This window comes from Giraffa tippelskirchi, chromosome 5, assembly GCF_054371585.1.
Source record: "Giraffa tippelskirchi isolate mGirTip1 chromosome 5, T2T-mGirTip1v1.2.pri, whole genome shotgun sequence".
In the NCBI taxonomy this organism is placed as follows: domain Eukaryota; kingdom Metazoa; phylum Chordata; class Mammalia; order Artiodactyla; family Giraffidae; genus Giraffa; species Giraffa tippelskirchi.
Genome location: NC_137279.1, coordinates 13,272,962 through 13,295,292, shown reverse-complemented (window position 1 = coordinate 13,295,292; position 22,331 = coordinate 13,272,962). Strand labels below are relative to the sequence as shown.

The following is a 22,331-nucleotide window of genomic DNA, read 5'->3' as shown; positions in this document are numbered from 1 at the left end:
TAACTATGAACATCAGTGATCTTAATTAATAAAATAGTAGTCTTGAGTAGTACTTGGCATTTAATGAAAGGCTTTCTCTCCCTTTTATGTTTAGTCATGATTTTTAGTGAAGATTCTTGTCAGCTGAAATAAATTTGTGACTGTGTTTCTTGTGTCTACAAAGTACAAGAATGTGTAGTCAATTCAATTGGACAACAGTTAATTAGAAGAAAATTCAAGATGTGTTTTAAAATATTTTCTAAACAAAGAAACCAAATGATAATTCCATTCCTTGTTTTTCAACTTACAGGTTGTGTTAAGAGAATATTTAGACAAGACCTTAAAGCCCAATGGTTCCAATCTTGGTTAAACCTGGTGACCACAGCAACAAACTTTTTGAGCCCCACATCTCGAAAATACCTTTTGACAAAAATATGACCTGATACTGACTTATACATAACAGAAACCATAATGTTTATTCTCAGCCCCTACACCTTGAAGGAAACATAAGGTTGTTCCAGTCTTGTGGTCAGATGGTGTAATATGTTAGTTACTAAAAGCAAGGCCTTAATCTCATTTCTTGGAAACTACTGGTCAGTTTTTTCTGTTGTCTAGGAAGCAGGTGTGTTATTTAGAAGTTTTAATTCATGAACATTATGTAATGGGGAAAAATGTTCAGAGAGTTACAACTGTGCAAATCATCACGCTGTTGAAAAGTCCAAGTACATTTTTAAATGTGAAGCTGGATCAGGTTTGAAGATGTGGCCTTGCAGTGTGGGGTCCAAGTTATTATGGAGACATTTGTGTTCTCCATAACTACATCGAGATTTGTTATACAGCTTAGCTTCTGGTTTCTTCCACTTTCCCCAGAAAATACTTAGTTAGGGCTTATGAGCTCAGACTTTATTTACATATAGTAGTTTGATTACATTTAATTTTAATAAAAGAGCCCCTTTGGATAATTTTAAGCATTTATTTTGGCATCAGGTAGCCTTCTCAATTTCCCTATAGACACTAATTCTCATGAAAATCTAACCAGAGGGGGAAGGGAAGAACATCATTTGTTATGTTTACTTTGGTTCAATTTCAGTTATTTTAGATTCTGGGCTAATTTAACTCATTATGAGTTATTTATTTGTATAATTTTTTTTTATATAACAAACGTGGTTCTGTGACTTGAAACTCTGTCTTGGGATGTTTGTTTGTAGTTCATGGAGCATGGAGTACCTGGCAGCCTTGGGGTACATGCAGTGTAAGTTGTGGAAAAGGTACCCAAATAAGAACAAGACTGTGCAATAACCCACCACCATCATTTGCTGGATCCTACTGTGATGGAGCAGAAACACAGATGCAAGTTTGCAATGAAAGACACTGTCCAAGTAAGATAAATACAATATTTGTACCCTCAATAATTTAACCTCTACCTCTTATCTAAGGAGTATGTCATTAAGAATCAATGTCAAATGTACACACTGCTACATTTAAAGTGGATAACCAACATGGTCCTACTGTATAGCACAGGGCACTCTGCTCAATGTTATGTGGCAGCCTGGATGGGTGGGGAGTCTGGGGGAGAATGGATACATGTATATGTATGGCTGGGTCCCTTTACTGTCCACCGGAAACTATCACAACATTTTTGATTGGCTAGACTCCAATACAAAATAAAAACTTTAAAAAAGAATCAGTATGAATAAGATCATCACTCACTCAACCTATCAATGCACAGGGTTTAACTTGATCATTTCTTAGTAACAGAGCACATATGTTTTTCTTTAACTCAGTTGATGGCAAGTGGGCCACTTGGACCAGTTGGAGTGCCTGCTCTGTATCCTGTGGAGGCGGTGCCAGACAGAGAACAAGGGACTGCTCTGATCCTGCTCCCCAGTATGGAGGCAACAAATGTGAAGGGAGTGATGTCCAGAGTGACTTTTGTAATAGTGACTCTTGTCCAAGTGAGTGTTGGAAATAGTGAGTCAACATTATACTTTCTTTAAGTTTCATTATGGCCTTAAGTCCTTAAAATTACAACAGTCTGTTACTTGATTTGTCTACCATTGGTTTAGAATATCAGAATGTTGTGTGGTTGCTGTTGTGTCTATATAATACCATAGACCCCACTGATTTATATGGGCAGAGGCTGCATTCTATTTCATGTCCTTTATAGGACCAGCTGCAGCGTGCAAGGACTAGGGCATCCTTCCACACTAACTGGTGATGATGTTGATTCCTTAACGGAAGCAAGCCGGTGCCTCTCTGCCTTTAGTCACCCAAGCTAGAATTGTGGACCCTAGCAGCATTTCAGTTCACTGTATCCTGAATGTTATAGCTTGACTCCTCAGAGACCTTTTCTCATTCCTATTCTCCAGCTCCTGGAAAACTCTCTTTGTTGTGGTTCAGTCGCTAAGTTGTTGTCTGACTCTTTGCAACCTCTTGGACTGCAGCACACCAGGCTCCTCTGAGCTCTGCTGTCTCCTGGAGTTTGCTCAGATTCATGTCCATTGAGTCAATGATGCTACCTAACCATCTTACTCTCTACTGCCCTTTTCTCCTTTTGCCTTCACTCTTTCACAGCATCGGTCTTTTCCAGGGAGTCAGCTCTTCGCATCAGGTGACCAAAGTATTGGAGCTTCAGCAGCAGTCCTTCTAGTGAATATTCAGGACTGATTTCCTTTAGGACTGACTGGTTTGATCTCCTTGCAGTCCAAGGGACTCTCCTAAGTCTTCTCCAGCACCACAATTCAAAAGCATCAATGCTTTGGCACTCAGCCTTGTTTATGCAGGTTAAATAGAATTGCACAGTCACACCCAGTTTCCAGTCAAACCAACAGCCAAAGCACCTGTCTTTGGAAGATGCCTATTTATAGACCTGTTTCTTTTCACTTCCTGGATAGAGTCTTTCTGTACTCTTTGGATGAATGTCATTGTTTACCACTTCTCCAATGGTTCTTTGTCGTAGCTCATGGTAACTGGAGTCCTTGGAGTGGCTGGGGAATATGCAGCCGAACTTGTAATGGGGGGCAGATGCGGCGGTACCGTACATGTGATAACCCTCGTCCCTCCAATGGAGGAAGAGCTTGTGGGGGCCCAGACTCCCAGATCCAGAGATGCAACACGGACATGTGTCCTGGTGAGCTTCCCAACCCCTGGCAGCAGAACAAGTAAAGCCTTTCATTCAGTGCTCCTTGTAGCAGCCCCATCATTTCAGGTCTTGAAATGAAAGTTGTATAGGCAGAGTCACCCTGAGGGTAGATTTTTATAACCCAGTTGTTAATATTGACCATCTCGTTCTTGTTCACAGTGGATGGAAGTTGGGGAAACTGGCATAGTTGGAGCTGGTGTTCCACCTCTTGTGGAGGAGGTGAAAAGATACGAAAACGGCTGTGCAACAATCCAGTACCATCCAAAAGTGGTCGCCCCTGCCCAGGTGATGCTACTCAGGTATCCAGATGTAATATACAAGTATGTCCAGGTAAGCAACTACAGTAGACTTCGGCTGGACCACATTTACAGACTTTCTGTGAATTTAAAAAAAAAAAAAAAAGGTGTCACTCTGAGCCCTCAAATTACAAAATAGTGCCAACTCTGGGTGAAAGAGGGGCTTCCCAGGTCGCTCAGTGGTAAAGAATTCACCTGTCAAGCAGGAACATAGGTTTGATCCCTGGGTTAGGAAGATCCCCTGGAGAAGGAAATGGCAACCCACTCCAGTATTCTTGCCTGGGAAATCCCATGGAGAGAGGAGCCTCGTGGGCTACAGTCCATGGGGTTGCAAAGTGTTGGACACAATACAGAGACTAAACAATGAAAACAACTGGATGGAAGAATTAGGAAAAGGGCACTTTTTCCCCCCTCATTGATGCAGCTCTGCATCAAAGCTCATGCTGTATATTAGTCTCTACTTGCCCCCTTCTAGGCTCCTTTTATAAAAGGATATCATCTTCCCCCAGCTGTAAATAGTAGTCCTGGGCTTGAGGAGTAAAAAGGCCAAGGAAGAGTGGGAAAACCAGGCTGAGATTCCAGGCAGAAAAATGAGGGTGGGGCAGAAACTGAATAGCTAATAGAAATATACAATTGGAGGCTGTTCTTTCACAGATGGAAATATAGAGAACATGAGTATAGACAGTAAAACAGGGAAAATCCAGTTTAAGGGAAAAGATTAGGGGGAGTCCAACTATTATCATTCAAATCATGCAATATGGCTAGATATTGAGATACAAAAATTCAGAAGGAACAGAGTTGGAATTCTAGAACTCATGGACCTCACAATTTATTGGAGTCCCAAGAAATAGTGGAAAATATTAAGGGTATTCATCTCAAAGAACTGGACTGCCTACGGGCTTTCAGAAGACCAAAAAGGACATTTTCACACTGTTGAAATATTGGCATACCATTGGACATTCCCAAGCTTTAAGGTTGCTTTGGAAATTAAATATCCCTGAAAATCAACTAGGCCCATTTGACAGAGTGACAGAAAGGAGTTACAGGAACAGATGTATAGGATGTAAGCACGCTGAAAGAGCAAGCATCCCTCCCTCAGTTGCTTAATGCCTCTCCTCAACATGGCGCTGATCACCAACGATGTTGAGACTCTTAACATGTAGGCACAGTGATAGGTCTCATTTCAGTTGAGACATTTTGTAGCTCAGTCTCTCATGGTATCAGAGACCCAGTGACAGAAGGAAGTCCAAATAGGCAAATAATTTGGATTACAGGATCTAATAGAGAGTTTGAAGGATCCCAACTGGGTAGACAGAACTAGGAGACATCTGTTGAACACTGGGATTCAAGTTCCTCTGAGACTAGAGAATCAAGGTCAAAATGGGAGGCCACTTGTTAGTGATGACCTGGAGAACTAAGGAAATTAGTGATCCTACTATCCTCCTCTCGCCCTGCTTAGGACTAAGGATAAGAACAAAAGTAGCCAACCAGGTCCTACTATGTATTTTGCTGCGTCATCTTGCCACATGGTTCCCATCACTCTCTAAACTCTCGACTCTGAGCTTCTCAGATGTGACAAGCCACCATCTCCTAAAAGGGAGACATGTGCTGTATCTTCTACCTAGAAAGGCTTTCTCTGCCTTCCTTGACTTGTGTGTATGCTCAGTCCTCGACTTAGCTAAGACCTAAACCACTAATCTTCCCATCTCTAGTCTATTTTTACCTCTTTCTCAGACTTCCCTGAGTAGTAGATATCTTATACATTGGTGCATTTCACATCTATTTGTAGAATTCTAATTTCATTATTATCTCCCCTGTTTAGACATAAGTGCTATGAAAGCAAGCATCATGTCTTTTTTACTTTTCTTACCACTGTATCTTCAATACTTGACTAACAGATGAATATAATCAAGAACATGAAGGGTGAATCAATGTAAAAAAAACTGTTTTCTCTCACTAGTAAAATAATGCAACACTTATTGACTTTTCTCAGATTGAATACAACTGTATTTCTCCCCAGTATATAATTTGTTGTTTAGTTGCTAAGTCATGCCCGACTCTTTCGCAACCCTACGGACTATAGCCTGCCAGGCGCCTGTGTCTGTGGGATTCTCCAGGCAAGAATACTGGAGTGGGTTGCCACGTCCTTCTTCAGGGGATCTTCCCAACCTGGGATCACACCCACATCTCCTGCATTGGCAGGCAGATTCTTTACCACTGAGCCATCAGGGAAGCCCCAGTGTATAATACATGACAACAATATCTTAAACACCTTATGATTGCTTTAAACTATATTCAAGTAAAAGGAATTAAATAATGAATATTTTTAACTATTAACTGCTCTGAACCCAGATACCAAGAATATAATTTGCATTTCTGTGGGCTTATTCTGATTGTTATTTAAACGTTTTTTTAATCCTATTATCCCTTGAGCTATCATCCATGAAATCCTTTCCTTATATTGCAAAGAAAAAAAAAAAACTATTTAAAACCTGGAAATATTCACTTTGCTAAATATTTCTGAATGCATGCAGAAACATATAACATTGTAAATCAGCTATACTTTGATAAAATTAATTTGACAGAAAACAAAATTCTGTAAAGCAATTATCCTTCAGTTAAAAATGAATAAATTTTTTAAAAAGCCCTAGAAATAGGCGAAAAAAACAAACTATTAGTTTCTCCCCAGTGTATTTCCCTCTCTTGTCAAAGCATGGACTCCTTAGCCACTGATTCTGTACTAGTAACCAATATTTTTGTTGAACAATGGAAAGAAGGCATAAAGTTACTGTAAAGTTACTTTTAAAAGATTGCATGATTCTTGCTCAGCATAACTGTCTTGGTATAAATTTTGCAGCAATGTTAAAAGTTCAACATTCTTCTCAAATTTTTCTCAAGGTAAATATATTCCAATATATATATATAATATGAAGAGCTTGGTAAGCCATTGATCTGAAACCCAAGACTGAACAATAAGCCTTAAACACTTCACATTTATGTTGATAGTGACCTGTCACAAGGCTTCGGAGCTGTTTCGTTGGTGATACCTCCTTCCTTCTGTGTTCTCATGAAGGAGGCAACGGATAAAAGAATATGGGTTTTCTGAACCATTTTTCTAGATCCCACATATATGCATTAATAGATGATAACTTGTTTTTCCCTTTCTGACACACAGGGAGCTCAGTTCGGTGCTCGGTGATGACTCAGAAGGGTGAGAGGGGGTGGGAGGGAGGCGCTATATGTACACATATAACTGATTCCCTTTGTTGTACAGCAGAAACCAGCACATTGTAAAGCAACTGTACCCCAATAAATAAATTTAAAGAATATGGGTTTTGATGACAAGCAGATCTCTCTTTATATCCTCATTCTGCTGCTTCCTAGTTAAGTAATCATGGGACAATCACTTGAATTCTCTGAACTTTATTTTCCTAGTCTGCAAACTCTGGCTATTTATTTAAACTGTGGCTATTTAAACTTACCTTATAGAATTTTTGCTAGAATGAGTTAACACATGTTATGTGCTTCCTATAGTGCATGACATGCTCAATAAACCCTCATTATTATCAACATTTCATCACCGTCACCAAACACATACTTTATTTTGGCTTTGGGACTGGGCGCTGAATGTATTCTTTGGATTGTGAAATAATACTATGATGTACATAGATTGGAAGGATCCTAGATTTATGCAGGATGATGAGTGTTACATGAGAGTAGAATGTTTTGAAAGCTTATTTATTTCACTCTGAAATTCAGATGTCATATGATATTTTAAATGTTTAGCAGAAGATTTGGAGCATCTTTGAATACTGGCCTTCTCTTCTCCAATGTAATGTTGATGAAATTGTTCCCTTTTCCAAGAATGTTTTTTCTTCCCGCAATAGGTGGGCCCCAGCGAGCCAGAGGGAGTGTTATTGGAAGCATTAATGATGTTGAATTTGGAATTGCTTTCCTTAACGCCACGGTCACAGATAGCCCAAACTCTGATACTAGAATAATACATGCCAAAATTACCAATGTACCTCGCAGTCTTGGTAAGTCTCTTTGCTGATAAAAGTTGTCAATAAGCCTCTTTTTAAAAACATACATTATTCTTCTTCATCTGTTATTTCCCCTTAAAATTTCTAGAGGATGCTACTACTAAATGAGCAGTGTAATAGTCCTTAGTTTTATCACAATGGTAAATTCTTTTTAAAAACTGATATTTTTTAGATGCTGATATTTTTGTTGTTATTCAAGTATATTTAGGATTCATCCCTTTGAATAACTTGCTGTGAATAACAATGGGCTGTAAATATTTTGCTTTGACATCTTATTTACCCCTTTTTTCTCTAGGTCCAGCAATGAGAAAGATAGTTTCTATTCTAAATCCCATTTATTGGACAACAGCAAAAGAAATAGGAGAAGCAGTCAATGGCTTTACCCTCACCAATGCAGTTTTCAAGAGAGAAACCCAAGTGGAATTTGCAACTGGTTCGTATCAACTGAACTTAAATATCCTATTGCTATTTAAAAATATGATTGCTGTAAAAGTTGGCAGTTTATAAAAATACATTATATGTTCCCACAGAGGATAATTTCAAAGTTTTGTTGCCATCTTATCATAAATGACATAAAAGCAAGTTTATATTTTCCTATAAACTTTTACTGTCATGGTTCTGTAAGAAGCCATATGTTTCCAGATAGTATAGTGATTTTTATAGCCTAAAAGTTTTCTTTCCTTCATCTTTCCTGTATCTGTTCTCTTTAATTCCTTAGAGAGGGTTTTGAAGGCCAAGCAGAGCAGGAAGCTGAATCGTAGCTATTAATTAAAGGTTTTTGTCTTTGAACCGGAGACTCAGTTATGATATCTGATAGGGATTCTTTAATCAAAAAATTGGAAATATAAAAAAGCAAATCTAAAGACTTTTCACTTTATCCTTAGCCTTAATGCATATGGATTAGCAATTCATGGTCTTTTCCAAGGGCTAACGACTTTTTAAAGACCTTCTTATGAGCTATCTTCGAAGGTGGTCCCCCTTTGCAGCAGTGATCTTTAAGATAGCAGGGCTGAGGAAAACCATAGCTTTAATCAGCCCACAAGACATGTGGGTCTTTGTATGGCAATCCACTTCCTAAGATGCCCCTTTGCTGTTTCTAAAAGCATCAGAAAGAACAAAGCGCTGGAGCCAGACTTGTGGCTGATACCAACCTTCCTGGTGATGCAGACCCCTTCTCACAGGCAAGGTGTAATTAGGTGAAAATTTTTGTAAAAATTGTAAAAAAAAAAAAGGAACTTTAAAATCACTTTAAGTAAATCTAAGTCTTTAATTTGGGGACTAAGTACTATTTTAATTCTCATATGATCTGTATTTAATCAAGTTTAAAGTACAATAACATAGCTGAACAGGTATAAAAAATAAATCTGCAATGTGCTTACACAAACCATATTTTATAAATACACACACACACACACACACATATATGCATGTGTGCATACTCAGTCGTATCTGACTCTCTGTGACCCCCTGGACTGTAGCCTGCCAGGCTCCTCTGTCCATGGGATCTTCCTGACCCAGGGATTGAACCTGCATTGGCAGGTGGATTTTTTACCACTGGGAAGTGTAACACACACACACACAACATATATATGCTGTTGAAATGAATAAATTGTAATTCCTAGGAGAAATCTTGCGGATGACTCATGTTGCCCGGGGCTTGGATTCTGATGGTGCTCTACTGGTAGATATCATTGTGAGTGGCCATGTCCTGCAGCTACAGTCACCTGCTGAAGTCACTGTGAAGGTAAAGCGTTAGGGTAACTTGCCTTCACTGTTTATTGGAGTAATGATAAGAGTAAGAGTCAAAGATCATTAAAGAAGCACAGAAAACTTCTATAGTTTCCCTGGTTCACTTTGGAGAGTAAATCTCTAAACCACTAAGGGTAGAAATGGCTATGTGGCCTTGTCTAAAAATCTTTGAGGAGGAGTCTTTATAAGCTTTTAGTAGTTTTATGACCATGCTTATCAGGACTAAGATCAGAGCTATGTTGATTTAAGCCATTTAACTTTCTATACACATATAAGCTTTTAGTAGTTTTATGACCATGCTTATCAGGACTAAGATCAGAGCTATGTTGATTTAAGCCATTTAACTTTCTATACACAAAGAGAATAGTAAGTCTTACATAAAAGATTTTATAGACCATCCACAGAAGTACTCCAGAAATTAAAGAATGATAGCAATCGCCCTTTCACATTTTTACTTTACTCTTGACCGACAATTCTGAGTCCCTTATTAAACTCATTTATGACACTAAAATTATGAAACTAAGGTAGTTATAATGGTAGGTAGGTTCAAACTCTAAGTTTGAACACTACTATACAATTATAATTTTTATTTAGAACTGTATATTTTTAGCCCCTAAGTCGTTTTTATTTTTATCTCATTTTACATATCATAGTACCCTCAAGAAAAAAAAAAAAAAGATAGGAGCCATACTGATCCTCAAATCCGTATTGTCCTTCTTAGGATTACACTGAGGACTACATTCAAACAGGTCCTGGGCAGCTGTATGCCTACTCAACCCGGCTGTTCACCATTGATGGCATCAGCGTCCCTTACACATGGAACCACACTGTCTTCTACGATGAGGCACAGGGAAGAATGCCTTTCTTGGTAGAAACACTTCATGCATCCTCTGTGGAATCGGACTACAACCAGTTAGAAGAGACACTGGGTTTCAAAATCCACGCTTCTATTTCCAAAGGTAATTTGGTTAAGGCAAAGTCCAGCTCTGCATGCTATGTAGTCCTTTCTAAATGGGTAAAAGAATTGCATTGATGCCATTCAAAATAAGGATGTCAAGGTATAGACTGAACGTAACATGTTTTTCATGTGTGTTGTCTGTGTTTTATAAGTAAAGTCCTATGGTAAGTCCAATTCAATTAGCATTCTAGTACATTTGGTTTGCTAATATGCGTCTTCATATATTAATAGCATATTGGAGGTGTTACTGTTCTAGCCAATATACACAGAGCAGTTTAAAAAGATATCCTCTGTCAATGATTTTTCTTTGGGTAATAAAGTCCATTTGTTCTTGTTTTGAATCTTACAAGATTTTTTTTAATTCCTGAAACATGATGTAAAGATGTATCTTATCCTAGTCAAAAAAAAAAAAAAAAAGTTTCTGTATTTTAAAAGCAACTTTTAAAAACTGGGGAGTAATCACCAGAATTCCAGCTGTCATTTATTGTTCTTGGAAATTATAGCTTTTGAACTGTTTACTCTTGATCTTAGTAGGCCCCCTATGCTGGTGGGTTTTGATGTATCTATATTCTGAGATATCCTTTTTCACTTTTGTTTTATTTAAATATTTATTTTTTAATTTATTTTGAATTGGAGTATAATTGCTTTACCTTATTGTGTTGATTTCTGCTGTACAACAATGTGAATCATGAATCAGCCATAAGTATACATATGTCCCTTCCCTCTTGAACCTCCCTCCCACCCCTCTAGGTTGCCATAGAGCACTGGGCTGAGCTCCCTGTGTTATACAGCAACTTCCCATTAGCTCTCTATTCTGCGTATGGTAATGTATATGTTTCAGTGCTACTCTCTCAATTTGCCCCACCCTCACCTTCCCCCGTTGTGTTCACAAGTCTATCTTCTATATCTGCTTCTCTATTCCTGCCCTGCATATAAGTTCATAAGTACCATTTTTCAGTTGTAAGAGGCACCATGACAATTAGCATTCCATATCCCATGGGGTTTTGATGCTTGGAGATACTTGCATGGGTTATGTTATAGACACTAACTGTTTGGATGATTTTAATATTGAACTTTAGGCTCCCATGAGTATACTTAAAATGATTCAGAGTGGTCTGGTGAGTGTGTGTTTTGCATTGTGCTGGCTTTCCTAAAATAAATCCAAGTAGATTTAGCCAGCGTCATTTTATCACGTTCAGCACATACACTAAAAATTCATTTTCACTGTTTACCCTCGCTCTCATCAGTTGTGCATGTAACTGTTTCCTTCTTCAGCATCAGAACTGCTTCATCAAATCTGAGGTCATAGTAATGTAAGAATATATTCACATTTTTTGAACTAATCTCAGATTCATGAAGCCTCACAGCCCCACACCTTCTCCACCCATGTCAGTCATGACCACCTTATTTTACTACTGTCATGCATGTTACTTTAACTTGGACAAGAGAAAAGAGCCACTGGAACAAAGAGTTATATTTTCAGTTATATTTTCTTTTCCCCAGTAATACCTACTTTTCAAATTTCATCTCCACTTCTACTTTTTACAGTGCTCCATACAATTTTTTTAAAAAACTTTAGCACAAGATTTTGCTTAAAATGAATTTATATTATCTGGGACTAGAGGAATTAAAATGATTTTTGAAAACTCATATATACTTTCTACCCAATCGTGTTAAGTCGTCTCAACTTGAAACTGCTTGATGGTCTTTATAGTTTCTATCTATTGAGGGATTTGAGTCCCACGGTAGAAGGAAACACTGTGAGACATTTAAAACCTCTTACTATTCTTGAATAATATGATTCTATGAATTACAGCTGATGTAGTTGCCCATTGGTTGTTATTGTTCCTATGAGTTGTTAAGAATTGTACACCTGCAGTTTCTTTTTAAATGACCACCAGGGGGCAAGCCTGCATTCTGAGTTGCTTAACCAGCATGTTCTTTCTCTTTGTTGGGTCTAAACTAGAACTATGGTTACAGTGCAGTTAGACTTGTACAGAGACTGATGATAGTTCAGATTTCTAGACACAAAGATTTTGGTTTATGTCATCATGGTCAACAAGAGAGTCTGAAATGCAGTACTTGGATGCAATCTCAAAAACGACAGAATGATCTTTGTTTGTTTCCAAGGCAAACCATTCAAGTAATCCAAGTCTATGCCCTGACCAGTAACGCTGAAGAAGCTGAACTTGACCGGTTCTATGAAGACCTACAAGACCTTTTAGAACACCCAAAAAAGATGTCCTTTTCATTATAGGGGACTGGAATGCAAAAGTAGGAAGTCAGGAAACACCAGGCGTAACAGGCAAATTTCACCTTGGAGTACAGAATAAAGCAGGGCAAAGGCTAATAGAATTTTGCCAAGAGAACACACTGGTCATAGCAAACACCCTCTTCCACAACACAAGAGAAGACTCTACACGTGGACATCACCAGATGGTCAACACCGAAATCAGATTGATTATATTCTTTGCAGCCAAAGATGGAGAAGCTCTATACAGCCAGCAAAAACAAGACTGGGAGCTGACTGTGGTTCAGATCATGAACTCCTTATTGCCAAATTCAGACTGAAATTGAAGAAAGTAGGGAAAACCACTAGACCATTCAGGTATGACCTAAATCAAATCCCTTATGATTATACAGTGGAAGTGACAAAATAGATTTAAGGGACTAGATCTGATAGACAGAGTGCCTGATGAACTATGGAAGGAGGTTCATGGCATTGTACAGGAGACAGGGATCAAGACCATCCCAATGGAAAAGAAATGCAAAAAAGCAAAATGGCTGTCTGAGGAGGCCTTACAAATAGCTGTGAAAAGAAGAGAAGTGAAAAGCAAAGGAGAAAAGGAAAGATATTCCCATCTGAATGCAGAGTTCCAAAGAATAGAAGGAGAGATAAGAAAACCTTCCTGAGTGATCAATGCAAAGAAATAATAGAGGAAAACAACATAGTAGGAAAGACTAGAGATCTCTTCAAGAAAATTAGAGATACCAAGGGAAGATGTCATGCAAAGATGGGCTCGAGAGAAGACAGAAATGGTGTGGACCTAACAGAAGCAGAAGATATTAAGAAGAGGTGGCAAGAATACACAGAAGAACTGTACAAAAAAGATCTTCACGACCCAGATAATCACAATGGTGGGATCACTCACCTAGAGCCAGACATCCTGGAATGTGAAGTCAAGTGGGCCTTAGAAAGCATCACTATGAACAAAGCTAGTGGAGGTGATGGAATTCCAGTTGAGCTATTTCAAATCCTCAAAGATGCTGCTGTGAAAGTGCTGCACTCAATATGCCAGCAAATCTGGAAAACTCAGCAGTGGCCACAGGACTGGAAAAGGTCAGTTTTCATTCCAATCCCAAAGAAAGGCAATGCCAAAGAATGCTCAAACTACCACACAGTTGCACTCATCTACACACTAGTAAAGTAATGCTCAAAATTCTCCAAGCCACGTTTCAGCAATACGTGAACCGTGAACTTCCAGATGTTCAAGCTGGTTTTAGAAAAGGCAGAGGAACCAGAGATCAAATTGCCAACATCCGATGGATTATCGAAAAAGCAAGAGAGTTCCAGAAAAACATCTATTTCTGCTTTATTGACTATGCCAAAGCCTTTGACTGTGTGGATCACAATAAACTGTGGAAAATTCTGAAAGAGATGGGAATACCAGGCCATCTGACCTGTCTCTTGAGAAACCTGTATGCACATCAGGAAGCAACAGTTAGAACTGGACATGGAACAACAGACTGGTTCCAAATAGGAAAAGGAGTATGTCAAGGCTGTATATTGTCACCCTGCTTATTTAACTTGTATGCAGAGTACATCATGAGGAATGCTGGGCTGGAAGAAACACAAGCTGGAATCAAGATTGCTGGGAGAAATATCAATAACCTCAGATATGCAGATGACACCACACCCTTATGGCAGAAAGTGAAGAACTAAAGAGCCTCTTGATGAAAGTGAAAGAGGAGAGTGAAGAAGTTGGCTTAAAGGTCAACATTCAGAAAACTAAGATCATGGCATCTGGTCCCATCACTTCATGGGAAATAGATGGGGAAACAGTGGAAACAGTGTCAGAGTTTTTTTGGGGCTCCAAAATCACTGCAGATGGTGATTGCAGCCATGAAATTAGAAGACACTTACTCCTTGGAAGGAAGGTTATGGCAAACCTAGATAGCATATTTAAAAGCAGAGACATTACTTTGTCAACAAAGGTCCATCTAGTCAAGGCTATGGTTTTTCCAGTGGTCATGTATGGATGTGAGAATTGGACTATAAAGAAAGCTGAGCGCCGAAGAATTGATGCTTTTGAACTGTGGTGTTGGAAAAGACTCTTGAGAGTCCCTTGGACTGCAAGAAGATCCAACCAGTCCATCCTAAAGGAGATCAGTCCTGGGTGTTCATTGGAAGGACTGATGTTGAAGCTGAAACTCCAATACTTTGGCCACCTCATGCGAAGAGTTGACTCATTGGAAAAGACCCTAATGCTGGGAAGGATTGGGGGCAGGAGGAGAAGGGAACGACAGAGGATGAGATGGCTTGATGGCATCACTGACTCGATGGACATGGGTTTGGGTAGACTCTGGGAGTTGGTGATGGACAGGGAGGCCTGGCATGCTGTGATTCATGGGGTTGCAAAGAGTCAGACACAACTGAGCAACTGAACTGAACTGAGTCTAACGTAGGACCTTGGAGTCTGTATATTTAACATAGCCCCTGAATGATTCTATTGTATCTAGTCTTTACTATATGATCCAAACCTAGGTTGCCCACATCATAGTGACCGTAAGGAAACCTTCATACTGGTTGAAAACACAGATTTCCCAGGCTTCTTCCTTTGCCATTCTGACTGGGGTAGAACCAAGGGATCTATATTTTTAATCAACTCTCCAATAGATTATAGTATCAGTAAAGTTTGGCAGTTTTTAGTCTATAAAGATCTTAACTTAATTTTTTGAAGTGTATTCTGATAGTATACTAATATGATAGTATACTGATAGAAGTGACTGCAAGGAAGAGCATCAAAATCTTGGCAGTAGTTTGTCTCAAGTGAAAAGGGTACAGAGAATTTTATACTTACCAATGTTTTTACAATTATATATTACAATAACACATTTTGAATTGCCTTCCTACTATGTCAAAAAAGAAAATCACTATATAATTCAAAGTCACGTTCTTAAACTATAAGAGAAAGAATAAAAGGAAAATATGTATTTTATGTACTTTGATATGAAAATCTTTGGACATTATAGATAGAAGTGTTTATATGGCTGAACCAATATTTAGAGCCCAAGTATGATGTTTAAAAACAAAAAAGAAACATTCAGTAATTCTTGGTAACATTCCGACTAAAGCAATGTATGATGAACCATCCATTTACATGACAGTTGCATTCCTGGAAAGTTCATTGTATATTTTAATCACACAAAAAAATGTTTAATAATTGGAAGATGAGTTCTAGCCATAGATAATTACAAACAGCTTTCTGGATTCCACAAAAATCTTTTGAGTGAAGGGACACATCTTCATCTTGCATCCTTATCCCACACATTGCAATATTTAAAACTTGCCCTGGGGTCAACTCCACTCACGAAATAGGCTTCCTATTAAATTTTGTCATCATCAGGACAACCAAAGTCTCTCTCAGAAAACTTCCCAGATGCCACCTCATGGAAGCTATCTCCCTGTTTAGGACCAAAAATCTAAAGCTTCTATCAGATAATAACTTATATTTATGTGACACATTTTTCCACAACTGTGGCCCCAACACAATGCTGTACACAACATACTGGCTACATTAAGGCATCTGTAAATAAGTGAATAAAAATGAAGCATGAATTATAACCACCTGAAGTGTATTCCTGTTGAAACTTTATGTTGGGGTATAGTTTCTGCTGCAGAGTGAAGTGAATCAGCTGTATGTATACATATTCCCCTCCCTGCCACCCCCATCCCACACCTCTAGGTCATCACAGAGCACTGACGTGAACTCCCTGCACGATACAGTAGGCTCCCCCTATCTGTTTTACACGTGGCAGCGCACACATGTCAATGCCACTCTCCCAGTTCATGCCACCTACCTCTCCCCCTGCCGTGTCCACACATCCGTTCCCTACATCTGTGCCTCTATTCCTGCCTTGCAAATAGAATAGGTTCATCTGTACCTAATAGGTTCAAATGTACCATCTGTACATTTTTCTAGATTCCATATACATGTATTAATAAATATTTTTTTCTTAGTTCACTCTGTGTGACAGACATTTCTCTAAAGATGACCGAGAGACACATGAAAAGATGATCAAAATTACTAATTATTAGAGAAATACAGATCAAAACTACAGTGAAGTATCACCATCTCACACAGGTCAGAATGGTCATCATCAGAAAATCTATAAATAAAAATTGCTGGAGAGGATGTGGAGAAAGAGAACTCTCTTGCTCTATTTGTGGGAATGTAGATTGATAACAGTCACTATGGAGAACAGTATGAAGGTTCCTTAAAAAACTAAAAATAGAACTACCATATGACCCAGCATTCCACTACTGAGCATTTGCCCTGAGAAAACCATAACTCAAAAAGACATCTGCACCCAGCATCAATCATAGCACTATTTACAATAGCCAGGACATTGGAAGCAACCTAAATGTCCATTCACAGATGAATGGATAAAGAAGATGTAGTACATATACATAATGGAATGTTACTCTGCCATAGAAAGAAATGCGATTGGGTCATCTGAATTGTATTCTTTGGAGTTCAGGGGTTGAAAGTCACACGGACTTGCATCTAAATCCTTGTTCCAGATTATAATTTTATTACCTTCGGTTTTAGGTAACTTGCATGACCTCAGTCTCAAATTCTTCACCTGAAAATTGGTTATGATGGGAGTCGGAGAGTTCTGAGATTTAAATGTAATATAGCATGTGAAGCTCACAGTACTGTATGACAGTCAACAATCATTTAGCAAAGGTTTCTATCCCATCTATCCTGCCCCCATTCCCTTGAAGATGCAGGAAGGCTTGGATACTCTCAGGGTCATTTTTATACTTGGAGAGGAAATGGATCATGAACCTCTGCTTTCTCTTCAAGGTTTTAAGCAGTTTGATTGCCTAGAAATAGCAAGTATGGCTTTAGCTTTCTAGTCAAGGTACTATATTCACTGGAGTAGTATTTCTTCCACCACCCGCCCCCCGCCAAATATAAATGTATGAGAGTTTTGAACAGTGTCATGGTCTCAGCAGGGCTTAAATAACTTTGTAATCAGAGACTGTCCAAAGGAGAATGAATATGAAAAATAAATACCCAGACTCACTCTATGAAGAACGCCTAAGGCAATAAAAGTAAACCATCTCATGTATTTGGAATTGAAGGAAAATCTAAAATAATTTCTAACAGATTGACTATAAACTCAGTGTGTTATATGAATTAAATAAAATTCCCCTTAAGAGAAATCTATTATGTCAATGATTGTCTTTTAAGGTGTGTGTGTGTGTGTTTACATTACTTTGGTAACTTGAAAATGAGTTTAAGTTTTTGCATTTCATTAATGTTTATAATATATTGGTAAAATAACTTACATCTGTCAAAACAGAGTTACTTTCTAAGAAAAGAGATTCCCTAACCTACCTATTCTTGTTAATATGTTTTCTTCTAACGCTAATCTGACATCTATTCCATAATGATATGCCTGTTTCTTCTTGCTTTGACTACATGGAAAGGAGAACACTTGGTTACACACAGAGGAACTTTGACCCAGATGCTTCACTGTGCAAATGGAGATTGACAAAAGGAGAGGTTTTCTTCATTAGAGTTTGTTTTTCACTGGCATAAATTATTTTAAGGGTTTTCAAAATACCATTCCAACTTCTAGAACAGATAAAGTAAATGGCTGGAAGAATAGGATTTTGCCTGTGGTTATGCCTGGCAGTCACATTGATTTGTATCCTTTTTTGTTATCAAAGAATAATTAATTTTCTTTTGATTCATGTAAACTACTTAAGCAGAAAATCTTCCATTGGCTGCTTGCCAACAATCTCTGTACTATGATTCATTTAGTTCTTGGTTGAGAAACAGGAAGATTTTTCCATTCTGCTTGCATTTGCTGTGTCATGTGTTCCACTTTTGGCATATCTTCCCAGGGAGGATGGTTCTGGAAAGAAATAAGGTGGTAAAGTTCTAACGAGTCAGTTAATTTTGCTTTTGTCTCTATGGTAGGAGAACGCAGTAATCAGTGTCCCTCTGGATTTGCCTTAGATTCGGTTGGACCCTTTTGTGCTGGTAAGTACAAGAAAAAATGATGCATTTTTGTTTTTCATAATCTGTTCATGCTCTCATTAATGGGCATTTACTGTCATGTTGCTAGATTATCTATTAGTCACAATAGTCCCCTAACTGTCTCATTTTACAGGTGAGGAAATTGAGACGTGAAGAAGTTGACTGCCTAAGTTCACTCAGCTATCAGATGGCAGAACTAGATTTGAATTTAAGATAGATGCAAAGCCCGTGCTGTTTCAGTTAGTTCCACAATCAAGTGTGTCAGGGATGATGATCAAGTACAGGGGTAAATTGAACATAGGAACCGAACACTGGACTATGTTTGGCCACCTGATTGCCACAAATGCGAAACAGCAGTAACTCAACTCTAAGTCACCTAACCCTAGAATTGCTCAGCTGTAGCATAGGGCTGGATTGTGGGTGGAAGACTGATGACTAAATCTGCCTTGTGCCATCCATGTACCAGTGCAAGAGAGTCACAGATAAGTAAACAGCTAAATAAATGGCTAGAGGAGCTCACGCTGGCATCCACAGTGCCTTTCTTTTTGCTGGTAGGCAAGGAAACATCATACAGGGATAAAAAGGTCTTTAGAAACTGTACTGCCCAGGTTCAAATCCCAGTTCTGCCAATAATGACCTATGTGACCTTCAGCAATTTAGTTAACCTCTTTGTTCCTCAGTTTTAGCATGCAAATGAGAATAGGAATAAAAATACTTATCTCCTAGGAATGTTGAGATGAGTTAACATAGGTATACTAAAAAGCATTTCAATCACAGTAAATGGTCATTATGTCTTAGCTTTCATCATTATTGTTTCAAAATTAATCCAACCACTGTCAGAGATAATATGAGGACCCCAAAGTAATTTCATTTTGTGCTTCTATTCTGTGGCACATGGAGCATCTTCTATTACATTGGATCTGTTCATTGGCCTCTATAGGCAACTCTTTTCACCTACTTTAATAACTCCTTGAAAGTAGGGCTTCTCCATACTAATTGGGTCTTATTTCTTCTTCCAGATGAAGATGAATGTGCCGCAGGGAATCCCTGCTCTCATTTCTGTCACAATGCCATGGGAACCTATTATTGCTCCTGCCCCAAAGGCCTCACCATAGCTGCCGATGGAAGAACTTGTCAAGGTAGTTACATGGCTAAATCTAATCAACACATTTAAGCAATGGGCATGGCAATCTCTGACCTGGGGAAAGCATGGAAGACCAAGGCTCTTCTTTACTTCTTCTTCTGCCTCTGTCTTCATTAAGTTGAAAAAGTAAGACAGGGAGAAGACTGCTCACACACTGCCTTCGTATGGGGCACTCTGTGGGCAGGGATGCCTCTGCTGATTCACTCAATCCCCACAACACAATGATGAGAGGCAGGCAGGCCTATTACCATATGCATTTTATAGGGATAACACCAAGGAAAAATAAGGTTATAAAGAATTTAAGTGAACTGCACAATCCTGGTAGGACTTTAGGAACATTAAAAAAAGAAATCACACATTTCTATCAGATTCTAGGTATACTTCAAAGTTAGAAATTGTATAGGAGCCTAATTTATTATAAATAAAAAATGAAAAGAAGAAAGGATTTCTCCCTGTATGCCCAAGGAGGCCTCCGTCTAAATACAAAAGAGAGAGGGAGTACGGACATAAGAGGGCATAGGAATAACTTCTACGGGAATGTCCAGTATGGATTGGGCACTTTGTATACGGTATTTCCTTTAATTTTTAAAGCAGTACTGAGAGACATATATTATCCTCATTTTACAAATGAGAACTCAGATGTTAGAAAGAAGTACCTTTTTCAGTCACCTAATTTATAAGTGGTCTGATGAATGGCTTGGTCTTTGAAGATATACACTGTCCTGCTATGAGCTTGTCAGCCCTTTAACCCATCTGAAGGGACCTACCCCAAAATTCAACATTCTTGCTCTCTTGTGTATTTCAAGTGTCACTCATTGCTTTCCTTATTCTTATTTCACAGCAGGTTCTTAAGTTGGTTTTTTTTCCCCACTCCCCTTAGTTAAATGAATCACTTTGTTGCAGATATTGATGAGTGTGCTTTGGGTGGATACACCTGCCATGCTGGTCAGGACTGTGATAATACCATTGGATCCTATCGCTGTGTAGTCCACTGTGGAGTTGGCTTTCGAAGAACTAGTGATGGGCTGAGTTGTCAAGGTACACAAATGGAAGCCCTTGCTTTATCTTCATTATACTAAGAGTTAAAAACCCTGCCTATTGAACCATTTAAGGTGAACTCCATTTAATAGATTGAGCTTCATAGTAAAATATTTAAATGTAATATTCTATGGCTATTTTAAGTATTTGTAACAGTGATTTTGAACAAAACTTGCCTATAATACTAGAGAGAGGAGATCATACAGCATGATCTCAATAGAATCTGTTTCATACTTGAGATTCAACAGGTGTACAAGAAAGCCTTCTTAGAGCTCCCCTCACCTGAGTAAAAGCAGAACCTTCTGAGAAATGACCATGACTATCAATTACCTCTTCAGGGTAGAGTCTAGTCCCAGGAGAGAGACGTAGAGTAACCCTACCATAAATCTCTTCTGCAGGGTATTTTATGATCCTGAGGAAGATGTGAAAATCACTCATCCTTGTACAGACAAACATTATCATACAATCTCTTTTATCTCATTGTTTTCTGAAGAACCCTGTCTGTTCTTCTCATAGAAGCCAATTATTCCCTCTTTGTTTCTGTTCTTAAGTCTGGTTTATAAGCCTTTAACTTTCACCATGAAACATGTTACTTTTTTGGTTGGCACCTATGTGCACAGAAATAAACCTTTTCTCTTATTTAAAAAAAAACCCTCCATTTCATAAGACTACTGTTATTACTATTTATTGCAGGACTTTTGATATAAAACTTATTTTTTAGAGGAATTTTAGATTCACAGCAAATTTGAGTAGAATGGAAAGAGATTTTCCAAATTCTCCCTGCTCCAACTCCTTCACAGCCTCTCCTACTATCAAATTCCTTCTAGAGTAGTACATTTTTTACCAAGGATAAACCTACATTGACACATCATTACAACCAAAAGCCCATTGTTTACATTAGAATTTACTCTGGATGTCTATATTCCAATGTCATGTATCCTCCATTATAGCATCGTGCAGGATCATTTCCCTACCCAAAAAATCTATGCTTCACCTAGTCATCCTTCCCTTCCCCAACCTCTAGAAACATTGATGTTTTTGTCTCTCTAGCTTTACCTTTTCCATAATGTCATATAGTGGGAATTATGCAGTATTTAGCCTTTTCAGATTAGCTTCTTTCACTCAGTAATATACATGTATGTTTCCTCCATGTCTTTTCATTGGTTGATAGCTCCTTTCTTTTTAGTGCTGAGAAACAATCCATTGGATGACTCTACCACAATTTCTTTATCCATTCTCCTACCAGAGGGCATCTTGGCCCTTCCAGGTTTTAGCAGTTATGAATAAAGCTGCTGTCAGGATTTTCCAAAGAAAGACACAGTGGATACAAAGCTAAATTCTTATCAGTAATAGAAAGAATGAATGAATTACAGCATATCTATACCATAAACCACTGTGCTGCCATTATAAAGAATGGAATGAAGCTCTACTGTTTGGCTTGGAGGAATTTCCATGAGACATCCTTTAGTGAGAACACTAAGATGTTGGAAAGCATATGTAACTTGTGTAGAAAAGATTATGTGACTGGAAAACAAACAGTAACCAAAGAAAAAAGGAAGTGTACTTATATATTTAGGGAGAGCTATGGGTGTACAGAACAGAAATATTACCATTTCCATGCTAACTATAGATGTTATTTATATTAGATTGTTAATGTAGGTTGGCTTTAGTGAACAAGAAGGGTAAAAGGGATAAGGGAGGCCAAG

At 38.4% G+C, this 22,331-nt stretch overlaps 1 protein-coding gene across 1 annotated transcript in view; it reads left to right on the top strand.

Annotated features, from left to right (window-relative positions):
* The window catches only part of HMCN1 (hemicentin 1), a 521,571-nt gene that overhangs the window by 467,338 nt on the left and 31,902 nt on the right, over positions 1-22,331 (top strand). The window contains exons 90-100 of the mRNA XM_081492191.1: positions 1,188-1,358; positions 1,764-1,934; positions 2,939-3,109; positions 3,281-3,451; positions 7,305-7,454; positions 7,756-7,893; positions 9,083-9,204; positions 9,931-10,168; positions 18,384-18,446; positions 19,463-19,582; positions 20,491-20,625. Of these exons, the coding sequence (XP_081348317.1) occupies positions 1,188-1,358; positions 1,764-1,934; positions 2,939-3,109; positions 3,281-3,451; positions 7,305-7,454; positions 7,756-7,893; positions 9,083-9,204; positions 9,931-10,168; positions 18,384-18,446; positions 19,463-19,582; positions 20,491-20,625 (1,650 nt within the window). The remainder of the gene's footprint in view (positions 1-1,187; positions 1,359-1,763; positions 1,935-2,938; positions 3,110-3,280; positions 3,452-7,304; positions 7,455-7,755; positions 7,894-9,082; positions 9,205-9,930; positions 10,169-18,383; positions 18,447-19,462; positions 19,583-20,490; positions 20,626-22,331) is intronic.